Below are 15,532 nucleotides of genomic sequence, written 5' to 3'. Positions count from 1 at the left end.
TTTGAATAGCACTTGAAGACAACCTGAGTAAGATGGTGCTGGAAATGGGGATTCAGTTTGGCCAGGGTTGGGATGATCCCCTGGAGGAGAGCATGGCAACCCACTCCAGTATTCTTGCCTGGAGGATCCCATGGACAGAGAAGCCTGGCAGGCTACAATCCATGGGGTCACAAAGACAGGCCATGGATGAGCAACTAAGCACAGCACAGCTAGCTTTTTGTGAAGACTGGGCTGAAATCCCTGTCTCTTATAGTCAGTGTGACTTTGGATGTGTCACTTAACCTGAGACTCAGTTTCCCCAAATGGGGACCTTACTAGTCCCAGACAGGTGATTTTTATCTATACTCGACGACCTCATCCCTAACTTGTTTCTCCACCTGAATCCTGGAGACTTGGATGGTACCTTTCCACAGCTGCTTGAGGGTCCAGGAGACGCTGGAGGAGGCTCTGAACACTACAGCCCAATCCAGAGAGGGGACTGTGGACCCACCAGAGGGGATGGCTGCGGTGTGGGGAACCCCCTTGGAGCCGCCCCAGGGCCAGTGAAGGGTCATTTCCTTCCGTGTTCAGCCCCGCCGTCACCTCTCCTGTTTGCCTCCCCTAAGTGCGGCGGCGCCAACAGCGGGAGAAATCGGGGGCAGGCCGGATTTCCTCTGCGGACCTGCTAGAGCCACCCGCCCCTCCGGACCCCGCGGGGCCACGAACTGCACGTGCAGCGGCGGCCTCGGTGGCACAGCGCTTCCTTAGGGACCCCTCTCCTTCCCCGTCCTTTCATCCTGTCCTCTTCGACCCGCCCCTCCCCAGCCTCGCAGTTTCGGCCGCGAGAAAATGCTTCCTCCCCTCGCGGGTTCCGGATAAACCGAGTCACGCGGGGGCGCGCCGGCCGGGCGCTAGGACCCCGCGGCCGGGCCGAGGGGGGGCGTGGTGGGGCGGGTCGGCGGGAGAGGTATTTAAATTGGAGCCCCGGTCGCCCTCTCGTGGATCGGGCTCCCGTGGGGCGGTGGAGCGGCCGTGCGCCTCCTCGGGCCGTGACCCCGGGGTCTGGCGCGGGGTGGGACGGGGAGGGCAGGCTTGCGCAAAATGTGCCGGGGCTGCCCGGGAGAGGAGCGGCGGCCGCGCTGAGCCAGGTAGGAGCCGCCCAGCGGGCGAGGCTGGCCGGCCCCTCGGGGAACTGGCGGTCCCGAGCCCCTCTCGAGCACCCGGCGCGGAGCTGGGCTGGGGCTGGTTCATCGAGACACTGATCCTCAACAATCGCCCCCCCAACCCACCCGACTACCAATACTTTGTGCGTGGGGCCAGGGTTGACCCTGCCTCGGCTCCAGGCTCCTAGCTCAGCGGATCTTTCCCGCGAAGGGCAGGGCGAGGCCGGCGTTCCCATTTGACAGATGGGAAAACAACCGCAGAAAGGCCAGCACTTGCCCAGGAAACACACAAGCTAGTCAAGGGCCGTTCAGGATTTGTCTCTGGTCTCCTTCTGCCCTCTAACCCTGGCGGGGGGGAGGGGGCTGGGGGCGGGTATGTGGGTCTTCCCATCCCACGGCACCAGATAGCCTGCCCATCTCTAGGGGTGCAGAGGGTGAGGCACCCACCTCTCTCCTAGGGTTTCCGCAGCCAGCCCTCTTCGTGGGTGGTAGGACGTGAGGGACCCCCACCCCCACTCTCAGCTGCCTGAAATTCCGCCATCACAGACACATTCCTTTGGGTTAAGGTCTAATTCCCCCGTGGGCTGCACATGTCTCCAGAACGGGGCTTGCCCTTAGTGATTCACTGCTGGCTGGGAACATCCACAGCAGCTCTCCCAGGACCCGACTCTGCCCGTGATCCAGGCTGAGAGGAGGGAGAGGAGCACCCAGGAGCAGCCCGAAGCCCGGCACTGTGAGCCTGTCTGCTGCTGTGTGGGTTGGGGGTTGGGGGATGTGTGGAGTGAGTTAGAAAGGAGATCTTGGCCTGGTGTTGTGGAAACACTTGCTTTAGGAGGCAGACAGACTGGATTCTGATCCTGACTCTGCCATTAACTGCCTATGTGACCTTGGGTAAGTCATCTCCCTGAGCCTAGTTTTCCTCGTGGGCAAATTCTGTAGGAGGCAGGCAGCTCAGCACCTGCTGGAAAAAAACACAACACACAGATGTGGGCTAAATCCCAAAACATTTATGAGCTGGGTAACTCTGGGGTAAGTCACTTCACCTTTCTGAGTCTCAGTGTTCTCATATGTAAAATGGAAATTATAGTAACTGCTTCACTGGGCTGTTGTGAGAATTAAATGAAATGATACGTGTCAAGTGCTAAGAAGAGTATCTAACATCCTTAAACACTAGAGATGGGCTTTATGTTTGTAGTGCCCCTCCACCTCATTTCTCTCTATCCCTCTCTCTCTCTCGCACACACTTTCACACACACCTACACATTTTCTTGGCACTTCTCCCAGAGTCCTAAGATGTTTTTTGCCTCCTCTTCCCTGGGCCACTTGTCTGGCCAGAGGCCTCCCTCTTGAGCGCTCCTCGCCTCACCTGGGCTGCTCAGCCCTGCAAGTTTGTTCCCTCTGGGAAAGACAGTATGTGTCCAGGATACCTTCACAGCCATCTCTGCTTGATCATCACAACCACTGGGGGCAAACAGTGGCAAAACAGGAACCAGGCTACTTGCTTTACAGATGGGACATGGAGACCCTGAAAGGTGAAGGGACATCCCCCAGGGCACAGGGCTGGTGAGCAGTAGAGTCAGGATGGGAGCCTGGGTCTCAGTGATCCCAGTCCTCCCTTTTGAGAGCGAGTAGCCCTCAAATTCTACACACTGTCTGGGTACTGCTGAAGGGTGCCCACCATCAAGGGGCCCCTCTCCTTTGGATGGCAGGGCAGAGTTCCACATGCTGCAGGGAAGGGCCCCCCTGGATGTTCAGCTGCCCACCTGGGAGATAAGATGGGATTTGGCAGGGGAACAGGAAACAAGAGCCCCTTTAGAAGGTTCAGAACTAACCCACGTCCTCTCTTATCCTTACCTACCTTATCCTTACTCACCACTTGGCCCTTTGCAGTGGACTGCTGCCCCTCACTTTTCTGTTTATTCAATAGATCTTTAGTGAGCACTGCTTATTAGACCCCTGTTCTCAGAATAAGAAATAAGCTATTAGGAAACAACCAAAACGAGGAAAACAGTAAAACATATGCAGATCTGGGGAGGTGGAGGGAGCAAGCAGGGCAAAGGCCCTGAGGCAGGAGGGCACTTGCTTGAGGAATGGAGAGAAAGCTAGGACTCGGTGAAGGGAGGGCAAATGGTAGATGGAGTTAGAGAGGAGGTTGTGTACATCTGGATTTTATGGGAGGCTTTCAAGCAGTGAGATTCATGGTCTGATACATGATTTAAAGACATCACTCAGGCTACTATGCTTAGGGCAGACTGGAAGAGATCAGGGTGAAAACAAGGTGTTGCTGGGATTGAGGCCCAGGGTCATGGTGGTGCCTCAGTCTGTGGGGTGATGGGCAGATCCAGAATCTGGTTTTTTAGGAAGAGCAGACAGAACCTGCTGATGAGGGGAGGGAGTGTGGCAGGGAGGTAAAGGGAGGGTCCAGGAAAGAAACTGCTTTCTCCAGCGTCACCGTGTCACCAAGGCGCCGCGTGCCGATTCTCACTGCCTTCCTGGACCTGTGCAGTGTGAGATGGGGCCCAGTGGAGAGTAAGGCCCCTCTGCCCTGGGGACACACCCCATGGTGATGGGGGAGGGGTGAAGGGAGGGGAACCAGGGGCTGATGGGATGCTTGGCGCCAATATATAGCCCAGACTCGGAGAACCAGAGAAGGCTTCTTGGAGGAGGTAACGTCTAGGCTGAGACCCAAAGAATGAGGAGGTATTCAGCACAATAGAGGGGAGGAAGTGAAGGTTAGGGGCAGTGAATAATGCTTAGAGAACTGAAGGGAATTTGAGGCTTCCAGAACACAGAATAGGAGAAGGGACAGTGAGAAATGAAGCTGGAGGGAAGAGCTGGTGAGGCAGGCACACTCCTCAAGGCCCTCGAAGGCCCTGCTGAGGGGTTTCCACTCAATTCTGAGTATACTGGGTTTCAAAAGGGTGGTGATGTTCTGCTTTTTAAACAGCAGAACAGAATTTCCTGTAAGAGCCCAACCTGTAACGCAGGTGAGAGGAAGAACAGCTGTGGGGCAGGGAGCCCATGGCCCCGGGGGAACCCAGGGAACAGGGCTTAAAAGACACCACTGCGTTCTTTGCCTATCTGAACAAGGAAGGACCTCAGAGCACCCATCTTCATTTACAAATCATAGCAAGGATGTTTATGGGTTCTAACAGTAAAGACTCAGCCCATAAAGGTTCTATACATGCATCTTCTAAAGCATCCCTCAGATTCACAATTCAGCACTTACTTATTAAGCACCTGCAGGAGACCTTATAGCGTAGAGGTTAAGGGCACAGATCCAGAAACCCAACTTCCTGCGTCTGTCACTTGTTATTTGTGTGACCTTGGGCATGTTGCTTAATTTCTCTGAGCCTCCATTTTCCTGTCTGCACAGTGGGAATGGTGATCATAAAACCAAGTCATTGAATTATTGGGGAGAGTAAATGAGTTCATAGCTGTAAAGTGTCGAAAAGAGTGCCTAGCGCATGAAAGCTCTGTGTGTGACACTTTCATAGAATACGTCTCATTTGATCTTTAACAAAACTTGGCAAGGTTGGCATTAGCCTCAGAAGAGGAAACTGAGGCTCAGAGAGGTGAAGCGACTTGTACAAAGTCACATAGCAGGTAAGTGGAGGAGACAGAGGAAGCAGTCTGGTGTGGGTGACTCTGAGTCCAGTGCTCTTGGAGAGCATTATATGTCTCTCCTTGTTAATGTTTTGAATGTATTTATATTATGGTCACTTCTGGGCCTTTATCTGTGTCCCCAGTTCCCAGTACAGAGCCAGACATGAAGAGGCATTCAGTAAAGATGTGGGCGAATGAATGAATGAATGAATGAAATTGATGGACTGAGCTGTTTGTTGCTAGCACTTGACCCAGGTTCTCAGTGAATGAGCCCGTAGCAGCACTGGGATGCTACCCATCTGGGGGCTTTGTGGTGCCCCTCAACCTCAACCAGGCTGCTCATAGACAGAAGGGCTGGCCCAGCAGGCCTGGGTGTCCCACTGTGCAGGCGGTGGCTTCAGTGAAAGTTAAGGGCCTGGCAGCCTGTTCCTGGGGAAGTCCACGGGCCACAGTGCTGGGGGCAGGGCAGGCCTCCTGGCGGGGCTTCCTGTCAAGGCTCCAGGCTCAGCCTTCAAACAATGGCAGGGACTCGGGGATCAGAATATCAAAAGAGAAAGGGCAAAATAAAGTTCTGCGGGTGGGGGGATTGAGGAATTCCGTTTGGAACTTGAGCTCAGATGGGGGGCCTGCTTGTGGCCTGTGTGGACCTGGAGTCAGAGGCCCAGCCCTGAGCTTGGCCCAGGGCAGCCTTCAGGCCTGTCTGCCTCCTGCTCGCCTCCTCCATGCTGTTTCTGCCTGATGGGGCCTTTCAAAACCCAAATCTGACCTTGTCATCCACTGCTTAAAAACTCCTGTCCAGGGTAATGGCTTAGCCCCTCCATCTGGCACCGAAGGCCCTTTGTGATGGGCTGCAGCGCTGTTTCCCACCACCTTCACAAGGGGCCCCATTCACAGCACCTTCAGTCCAGCTCCCGCTGTGGTCTGGGGTTCCCTGAGAGCAGCTGCAGACAGAAGGGGGCGGTGGGAGCCCGCGGTGGGAAGGAGCCTGCGGTCTTACCATCTCCCCCTTTCCTCCTACCCTGTGCAGAGCCATGAGCCACCAGATTCTGCTGCTTCTGGCCGTGCTGACCCTGGGCCTGGCTACCTCCCAACACCGAGACAAGGTGCCCTGTAGGAAGGTAAGACGCTCTGCCTCGGAAGGGAGAGCTCCTCATATCCCCTGCCCCGGGGGTCCTACTGCCCCAGAAGCCAGAGGCTAGAGGGCTCAGAAGAGGAAAGGGGATCCACTTAATGGCATTAAAGCTGACATTTAATGAGCACCTACTAGAATGTCCAAATGCCCTGTTTACTAGTAATCCTGCCAGGTAAGTATAATCATTCCAGTTTCAGAGAATTGGAAACCCGCTTGGAGAAGCTAGCCAACTTGTCCGAGGTCATTCACGTCTGGCCATTAGGGACTCTATTTCCTCAAGCTGCCCCCACAGGGCAGTGGGTCCAGCTGGCTGCTGAAGAATATGTGTGTGTGCATGCTAAGTCACTTCAGTCGTGTCCGACTTTTTGTGACCCCATGGACTGTAGCCCACCAGGCTCCTCTGTCCATGGGGATTCTCCAGGCAAGAATGCTAGAGTGGGTTGCCATGCCCTCCTCCTGGAGATCTTCCCGACCCAGGGATTGAACCCACATCTCTTACATCTCCTGCACTGGCAGCCAGGTTCTTTACAACTGGTGCCACATGTGAAGCTCTGAAGAATATGTGTATGTTTGGGGAGCCTGGGGTGGGCAGCTGGGAAAGGCTCTTCTGTCCTGGGCAAATCCCCTTCCTAACTGGGCTCCTTAGCTTGGGCCCAACTGCTGTATTCCTGTGTGATGCCTCTCACTTATTACTGCCCAGATCAAATGCCGCCTTCTCCAAGAAGCTTTCCCTGACCTCTCCCAGGCCATCTATTTTCTGGGCTCCCACAGTCCTAAGCCTCCCTCCTTCTCAACACTGAGCACATGGGGTAGTTGGTAAATGGGTCCACGCCTGACTCAGCTACCAGACCAAGAAGTCCTCAAGGGCAGTGACAAGGTTTGATCCATTTTGTCCCATTTTCCTGGAGTCAGGGAAACTAGCTCTGAGGTTACTGTGACCCTGTGGGATACAGAGAAAAGAGATTATCTAGCCTAACTGGAAGGCTGGACAGTCACTGAGGTCAAGGCCAGAGCTTGGGCTGGGGAAGGGACAGGGCCTCCAGTAGCCTCATTTGGACCTGGGACTGGAAGCTCATGACACAGAGTTGGTGTTGTTTTAGTCACCCAGTCATGTCTGACTCTTTTGTGACCCCATGAATTGGGATTTTTCCAGGCAAAGGAGTGGGCTGCCGCTTCCTTTCTCCATGGGATCTTCCCAACCAAGGGACTGAACTTGCGTCTCCTGCATTGCAGGCAGATTCTTTACTGCTGAGCCACTGGAGAAGCCCTAGAGACACAGGGTGGGCAGCTGCTTCGGGAGGTGCCTGTGCTAGCAGCCAGGGCCAGCAGCACTTCCCTGGGGTCTGCAGTGTCTGCCGTCACCACCTCACTCGTGCTCCTTGGAGCCCTTCCAGGGTTCCCAGAATCCAGAGTAATGGGCTGAGAAGGACTGACATCGCCACATGCAGCCCCACATCCTACCTGGGGCAGAAGGCTCAGAGGGAGGAAGGGCCTGGGCCACTCAACAGGTGGAAGGGAACTGGGTGAACTTTGGATTTGGGGCAGAGGAGATAACAGGCAGGAAAGGACTTTCTGAACTCCTACGGAAGGCACTATGATGCTTTTCAATACTAAAAAGAAATGGCCACATGCCGAGGGCTAGCAAGGGGCCTACACTAAGGACTATCTCTCATTTTGTCCTGCCCAGAACTCCTCTTTTCAGCTGAGGAAACTAAGGCTGAGAGAAGAGATGGGACCCCCAGGGTCATACAGACAGGAAGTGACAGAGCCAGGATTCAGACCCTTCCCTCCCAAGTGTATGCTGCCCGCTGCCGGGAGATTCTCCCTGCTCTGCTTCCCTCTGTGTGCAGATAGTATGATGGGGTTGAGTGGAACCCTCTTCCCTCCTTAAACAAAACAGAAGCTGGGAAATGGCATCCTGGCGCATCAGAGAGAGTGGATAGGGGGTCATCGGGGGAAGCTCGGAACCGGACTAAGGGTGGATGCTCCCAAGATCCCTCCCCACATGTCACTCATGCTGGGGGCTCGGCAATCAGGGAGCAGTGGGTGCCCCACAGACGGTGTCCTGAGAGCTGCCCTGGCCTTCAAGCTCCTTCCTGGACTGAACTGGAGAGCTGAGCAGTCCTGCCTCGTGGCAGCCCCCTCTGGGCCTCTGTGACTGGGGTTCTGGGCACTGGGCGGAAAGCAGGATTGGGTGCTAGACTGGGCCAGCTTTGTGTCCTGGCTCAACTCTCAGGGGCTGGTGCCCCAGGGACCTTTGAGTATCCAGAGGTGAAATGGGGCTGGGTGTATACATGGGGTAAGCGCTCCCCACCCCACACAACACACGTTATGTCTGTTCATTTTGTTGTTTCTTCTTTAATCAGGATGGTTCAGGGAGCTGAGAACATGGATGAGGAGTCTATACCCAGTAGCCCCAGCTGGCAGAGAGGTTGTGAGGGAGGAGGAAGCAAGGAGCTAGGCAGGTATGGCAAGGTGGCTAGAGTATGAGGATTCTAGTTTGCACTGGCGCCCAGTGGCAGGGGTTGTCCCTGGGCCTCTGAGTAATGCTGGTCACTGTGCCGTGTGGACTTGGAAGAGTCGCACATGCCTGATGGAAGACAGCCCGTTCCTCCCCCCCGTCCCTCCCGCTACCTTGGGCTCTTGGGAGGAAGCTGAGAGCTGGGCCAGGCAAGGAACACCCAGGCTGTATTCCTACCCTGTCGGCCCGGCTGCTGACTTGTGACCTCATTCAGGTTACTGCCATCTTTAGGCTTGGTCTCCCCATCTGGGGAGGGGGTGGGCTGAACCCTTTGCGCTCTAATAGTCTTTGACTTTAGTCTGAATAAATGGATCGTGTGTCCTAAGCTGCTTCAATCATGTCCGACTCTTGCGACCACATGGACTGTAACCTGCCAGCCTCCTCTGTTCATGGGATTCCCCAGGCAAGAATACTGAAATGGGTTGCCATTGCCTCCTGCAGGAGATCTTCCCAATCCAGGGATCAAACCCTATCTCCTGCATTGGCAGGAGGGTTGATTACCACTAGCGCCACCTGGGAAACCCTGAATGAATGGATCATCCCTTTTCTTTTATCATTCAGAAAGGTGACTGAGTCAGTCCCTCAGACCTGTATTAAGCTGATGATGTCTTTCATCTACTGAAGAATGTACTGAGCGCTTTCTGGTGGTCAGAAAGGCCAGGTCCAAATATCCACTCAATCAAACCCTTTGCCCGGAGCTCACTTTCTAGCTGGTCCACACACAGATAGTCACAGGGAGAAACAAAGGGAAGCACAGGGACTGTGAGAGCCCAGAGGAGGCCCCGACCTGCCTGGCATTTAGGGAGGTCTCCTGGGTGGAGGAGACCCCGGTGCTCAGCATACAGAGTTCACGATCCTGCTCTGGTTGGGCAGAGCACAGCCAGCTCATGGAGCAGCAGGAAGGAGGCTGAGAGGTGGGTGTGGGAGGGTGCAGTGGGCCGTAGTCAGGTGTGGGCTGGGCTAGGGTGGGTTAGGAGAAGATCAGCAGGGACCACAAACGTCGAACCCTGCTGAGGGTCCTGGCTCTGCCTGGAAGGGGTTTAAGTCAAGGGCAGCATGGTCAGTGTGGACTTTCTGACAGTTGCCAGGCATTTGGCTGGCAGACCCGTCAGAAGGGGTCAGGGGAGACAGGCTGGGGTGGAGTGGGCCTGAGCTGGGTGCTTATGGAAGTCAGAGCCTTTGCTGGGAAAGGCTGGGGTTCCTGGTGTGCCAGAAATGACAGAGGGAGACTGCATTCACATGGAAAGAATTCTGGCCCCTGAAGGCACATGTGGTGGAGGACAAAAGTGGGGTCTTCGGTTGTTAAGAGACTGGAGTTCAAAAGCTACTAGCTCTGTTCCTTACCAGCTGGGTGATCCTAGACCCTCTCTTCCCCTCTGTGAGTTTGGGTTTCTTAAAGAGGCGTGATCATGTTTGATGGGCAGGCTACCATGACAATCCAATGAGACCATGGGTCTGAAAATGTGAAATAAAATATAAAATGCTGAGTAGGCACTGGGGAAGGATGAGTTACATTCTGGATCAGAACCAGATGGAGCTCACACAGCAAAATCAGCTCTTGTCAACAAAGAATATGGGTTGGGACTCTGGTCATCTTTTTCTCTGCCCCAACCCCATCTCTGGGGGCCCATCTGGACTGGACCATGAGAACTGAAGCCACTGAGGGGATGAGGGTGGGGTGGGGTAGATGGGGCAGCAGGAAAGAGGTCACATCTAGGGAGTTTCAGCAAGGAAGGCAGGCTCTGGAACCAGAGCTATGCCCCATGGAGTGAGGGTTTGAATGAAATCTGAAATTGCGAGACCAGAATTAAAACAGAAGACTAGAGTGGAAAGAGCATTTTTCCTTTTTGGAAACATTTCTCCCACAGTGGTTTCTAATCTAACATCAGCTGGGTAAGTTTAACTCTCTGGGTCCGTAGAAGGAACTTGGGATGTGGAACGAGGAGGCCTGGGTCCCAGCGTGGCCCTGCTCCTCACTGGCTCTGGCTCATTCTAAATGATACGTGGCTTAGTTTTCTGTAAAATAGGATAATAATCAGTACAGAATTTTTTTGTTTTTACATTTTTCCTTCTGTCTATCGTCTGTATGGTCTACCCCTGAAAGCTTCCTTGAGTCCCTCCCTGATGCCAGCCCTGCTGTACTGAGGACCAAAGACAGCGGCAGGGAGGGGTAGGGATCATGCAGACCTAGGGGGATTAGGCTGAATCATGCTGGGAGGACAGAAGAGAGGTGTAGTCAAGCGTGGTAGGGGCTCAAGTCATCTTTCCTAGAGGCGAGTGTCAGGTTCTACATCCTACCGCATGCACTAATGCCCACTGCTCTCCCTGCCCTCCCACCCTCCCCAGATGGACAAGGAGGTCTGGTGCCAGGGCCGTGGCCTGCTCCAGGTCCCCTCGGTGCTCTCACGGGACATCGAGGTCCTCAACTTATCTGGGAACCAGCTGCGGAGCATCCTGGCCTTGCCCCTGGGCTTCTACACGGCACTTCGTCACCTGGACCTGAGCGCCAACGAGATCAGCTTCCTCCAGCCGGGGGTCTTCCAGGCCCTGCCCCACCTGGAGCACCTCAACCTGGCCCACAACCGCCTGGCGGTGGGCACGGTGCTGAATACTGGGGGACTGGGCCCCCTGCCGCACCTGACGTCCCTGGACCTGTCGGGGAACAGCCTGTACAGCGGCCTGGTGGAGCAGCTGCTGGGGGAGGTGCCTGCCTTGCGCACACTCTCACTGGCGGAGAACAGCCTGACGCGCCTGGGCCGCCGCACCTTCTCGGGCACACCCACGCTGGAGCGGCTGGACCTTCACAGCAACGTGCTGATGGACATCGAGGATGGCGCCTTTGAGGCCTTGCCCCGCCTGGTGCACCTCAACCTCTCCAGGAACTCCCTCACCTGCATCTCAGATTTCAGCCTCCAGCAGCTGCGCGTCCTGGATCTGAGCTGCAACAGTATCGAGGCATTTCAGACGGCCCCGGAGCCGCGGGCCGAGTACCAGCTGGCCTGGCTCGACCTACGGGAGAACAAACTGCTCCACTTTCCTGACCTGAGCGCACTCCCGAGACTCATTTACCTGAACGCGTCCAACAACCTCATCCGGCTCCCTGCGGAGCCACCCCGGGGTGGAGGCGAGGGCCTCCATGCGCCTTCTGAGGGCTGGTCATCCTTGCCCCTCTCCAACCCCAGCCGCAATGCCAGCACCCAACCCCTCTCCCAGCTCTTGAATCTGGATTTGAGCTACAATGAGATTGAGCTCATCCCGGAGGGCTTTCTTGAGCCCCTGACCTCCCTGCGCTCCCTGAACCTCAGCCGAAACTGCTTGCAGAACTTTGAGGCCCGGCCCGGCTCCCTGCCCTGCCTGACGCTCCTGGACGTCAGCCACAATGCGCTGGAGACACTGGATCTGGGCTCCAGGGCCCTGGGGTCCCTGAGGACGCTGCTCTTACAGGACAATGCCCTGTGGGACCTGCCCCCGTACACCTTCACCAGCCTGGCCAGTCTGCAGAGGCTTAACCTGCAGGGGAACCGGCTCAGCCCCTGCGGGGGCCCCGCTGAGCCTGGACCCTCAGGTTGTGTGGCCTTCTCTGGCATCTCCTCCCTCCGTGTCCTGAACCTGGCGGACAATGAGATGGAGATACTGCGGGCTGGTGCCTTCCTCCACACGCCACTGGCCGAGCTGGACCTCTCCTCTAACCCTGGGCTGGATGTGGCCCCAGGGGCCTTGGCGGGCCTGGAGGGCTCCTTGGAGGTCCTGGCCCTGCAGGGCAATGGGCTGGCCGTCCTGCAGGTGGACCTGCCCTGCTTCAGCTGCCTCAAGCGGCTCAATCTGGCCGAGAACCGCCTGAGCCGCCTGCCTGCCTGGACACAGGCTGTGTCCCTGGAGGTGCTGGACCTGAGGAACAACAGCTTCAGCCTCCTTCCGGGCAGTGCCATGGGCGGCCTGGAAAACAGCCTTCGGCGCCTCTACCTGCAGGGGAACCCCCTCAGCTGCTGCGGCAATGGCTGGCTGGCGGCCCAGCTGCACCAGGGCCGTGTGGACGTGGATGCCACCCAGGACCTGATTTGCCGCTTTGGCTCTCAGGAGGAGGTGTCCCTGAGTCATGTGCGTCCCGAGGACTGTGAGAAGGGGGGTCTCAAGAATGTCAACCTCATCATCATTCTCACCTTTGCAGTGGTGTCTGCCATCCTGCTCACCACGCTGGCCACCTGCTGCTGTGTGCGCCGGCAGAAGTTCAGCCAACAGTACAAAGCCTAGAGAGTTTGGAGGCCACACACGGGCTCTGTCGGGAGACCCTGCTGGGGCAGTGAGGGAGCCAGAGGCACGGAGAAGGGTGGGGACTGACCCACGATCACACAGTAAGCCAGGGTCCAAGCCCCTCGGTCTCTCAGTTCCAGCCCAGGGCTCCTTTCCCCGTGTCCTGCTGCACCAGTAGGTGACCCACTTCTCAGGCCGCACATCATGTGGTCCAGCTGTGGAAGCTGGAAGTTGGGCAGTTTCAGGAGTGACAGAGTGTAAGGCTGACCCCATCAGATCTACAGATCTTTGTCAAGCATCTGTTTTGTGCCACACCCTGCCCTGGGCACCGGGGGCGCCGGGGAATGAGACACATCCCTGCCCTCAGCGTTGCCCAGTCTGAGTGGGCAGGTGGTCACAGAGTATGTGGGCACCACGTGGAGTGTAAAAGCCAGGGCTCCAAAGTTCTGCAGCCCCAGCTGGCTGTGGATAGTCCTACCCTGGCCGGACCAGGGCACGAAAGGGGCAAGACCAAGAGGATTTGTCTGAGACATTTCCAAACAGACTGTTTGTCACATCTTCTGATAATGACTTTCAGCTTCTCTGGAACATGAAGAGCTTGTGACCAGAAGAGAGCTGCAGCCACTTGAGTAAGGCTTGGATCCAGTGCTGTTAGGCAGGCTGCGGCAGCTCTGGCAGGGTCAGTTAAGAGGCAGTTTCCCTGGGCTCTGGCCCAGCACTGGACTGGTCTGTTTCCTGCTCTGAACAAGTGCTTTACTACCTGGCACCCTCAGGTTGCACACATGGGTCCAGATAACTGCCCTAGCCGCACCCCGCCACCCGCCATTCCCTGCCCAGGTCCTGCTCAAGCCTGCTGCTCCAGCTCAGCCCCACCCTGGCCAGTGAGCCAGGAGTGAGACCCTTAGGTTTCTGGTTCTATTTTACACCACACTTGGCAGCAGTGACAAACCCAAGCCTGCATTTGCCTCTTTATGACAACCCTCTGAGGTTGGTATATTATCCCATTTAACTAGAGGCTCTGAAAGTCTCCCTCCAGGGATCTCCAGCTAAGAAATGCCAGAACTGAGCTCCAGGCTCACATCCTCCTGTGTCCAGAGCCTGAGCTTGGCCACTGCAGGGGCTGCAGGCAGTAAGATGGACAGGAAATGGCCCCATATGGCTGGAAAGGGGCCAGGGAGCATCTGGGCACACCCCTTCTCCTTCCTCTCTCCCAGGCGGGCAGAGAGAAGACGGGCAGCCACAGGCCCATTCCTCCTTCTGTGCCTCTGTTTCTCTTATTCCATCCTTTGCTGACTGGGTGGGCTCTCCTATTCTCATCTAGCCCTTCCCTCCCTCCTTCTTCCTCTGTTGAGCATAGCCTGGAATTTGAGACCATGGAGTCCAGCCTCCCTGGTACATAGGTAGAACAGCTGAGACTTAGGAAGAGAATGAGGCTTGCTCAGAGCTGCTCAAGTCAGGACAGAGCCTGTGAAAATAGCTGGATTCAGACCTCACTGAGGGAGTCAGGGCTGGGGGGCTTGGGGGTTGGACCTGGGCAGTTTCCTTCTCTCTCTCAGCTGTCACATCACAAGACAATGCTGTCTCCAACCTCCCTTTCTGGTCCTCATCATGCAGGGAATTTTTCCCCCTAGAAAAACGCATAGAAAAATCCCATGCAGATATAACCCATGGAATCGTGGGCTGTCTGGGGACAAAGGAAGCCCTGGGATGAACCCAGGACTCTGTGTCATTATCTTCACCTTCTTACTGTGCTTGGCCTGCACTCAGGCTCACGATGGTGCTCGGTAAAGTATGAGATGATGAAAATGGCCCTCTGTCCACCCCATTTTACAGATGAGAAAACAGGCTGAGAGAGGGTCAAAGACTCAGGGAGTCCATGGCAGAGCAGGGCCAGAAGCTGGCCTGGTGGCCTGGCCCCAGCCGGGGGCCCTCGTGGTGAATGGGGCAGCTGGTGGGTCCAGCCCTGTTCGGGATCATGACCACAGGTGCTCACTGCACACAAACACTCTTCCTCAGGCCTGAGGGCATGGCGTGGGCCCCTTCATGCCTGATCTTTGAAAACACTACAGGATGCTGCTTTCACCTCCCGGGAGCCAGGCCACAACCCAGGCCTCAGGACCCACTCTTTGTGTAACCCACATGAATGTATTAAAAAATAATTTTGGAGAAATGGTGCAGCCTGCCGGCCTCCTCCTTGCTGCTGGGAATCTTTGCATCCACTTGAACCCTACCTCCTCTACTTCCCTTCCAGCCTTTGAAGCCTCATGGCAGACCCCTGGGGAAACAGGCTGGGGACCACTGGGTGGGAGACTGAGGCCCTGGGTCTCACGATCTTGACCCTTGGTGCCTCAGCTGCCATCATGCCCCCTGCCACACCTCTGTCTCCTCACACTCGGCAAACCCCGTTCCCCACCTGCGAAGAAAATGGTGACTTCCAGCAGGAACCTGTTAGTGCCTTTCTCTCTCTGCTTTCTCTGTACCCGCTCCCCACCCTGTTCAGAGGCAGCACTGGGCATGTCCTGTCCTCTCTCACTCATTTATTTTCTCACTTTGCTCTCCCTTCAGCCTCTCCTCTCTGCTTCTGTCTTCCTCGCAGATTTCAGCTGTGCTCAAGTCTTGCCCATCTTAAAAACAGTACAAAGGCCCTTAAACCACTTTCCCCCTTCCTTTCCCGACATCATGGATAAACTTCTCAGTAAAGTAGCTTCCTTCCCCTCCCCTCTATCCTAATCTATTCCAGACCGCTTCCAGCTGTCCCCAGCAATCTCCCCAACCCAGGGCTGAGGTCACCAAGGTTGTACTTTTCAGACCACGCCTCCCTGACCCCTCCACTGTGGGGCCCACCTCTATCCCCCTATCACCCGCACCCTCCCCTTGGGA

The 15,532-nt window shown here is 56.0% G+C and overlaps 1 protein-coding gene across 3 annotated transcripts; it reads left to right on the top strand.

Annotated features, from left to right (window-relative positions):
- Positions 1–611: 611 nt before the first annotated feature.
- On the top strand, positions 612–14,822 carry LRRC32 (leucine rich repeat containing 32). Of its 3 annotated transcripts, none has more exons than XM_069555497.1 (3): positions 612–1,875; positions 5,776–5,866; positions 10,748–14,822. In XM_069555497.1, the coding sequence occupies exons 2-3, from the start codon at positions 5,780–5,782 to the stop codon at positions 12,650–12,652; spliced, it is 1,992 nt and encodes a 663-aa protein (XP_069411598.1). In that variant the 5' UTR covers positions 612–1,875; positions 5,776–5,779; the 3' UTR covers positions 12,653–14,822. The 3 variants fall into 3 exon arrangements, with proteins under 3 accessions (XP_069411598.1, XP_069411597.1, XP_069411599.1); XM_069555496.1 differs by having other exon boundaries at positions 978–1,127; XM_069555498.1 differs by lacking the exon at positions 612–1,875 and adding an exon at positions 3,569–3,671.
- The last annotated feature ends 710 nt before the right edge of the window (positions 14,823–15,532 follow it).

This window comes from Ovis canadensis, chromosome 15 (assembly GCF_042477335.2).
Source record: "Ovis canadensis isolate MfBH-ARS-UI-01 breed Bighorn chromosome 15, ARS-UI_OviCan_v2, whole genome shotgun sequence".
NCBI lineage: Eukaryota > Metazoa > Chordata > Mammalia > Artiodactyla > Bovidae > Ovis > Ovis canadensis.
The sequence above is the reverse complement of the archived record's forward strand: the minus strand, read 5'-3'. Positions and strand labels throughout refer to the sequence as shown.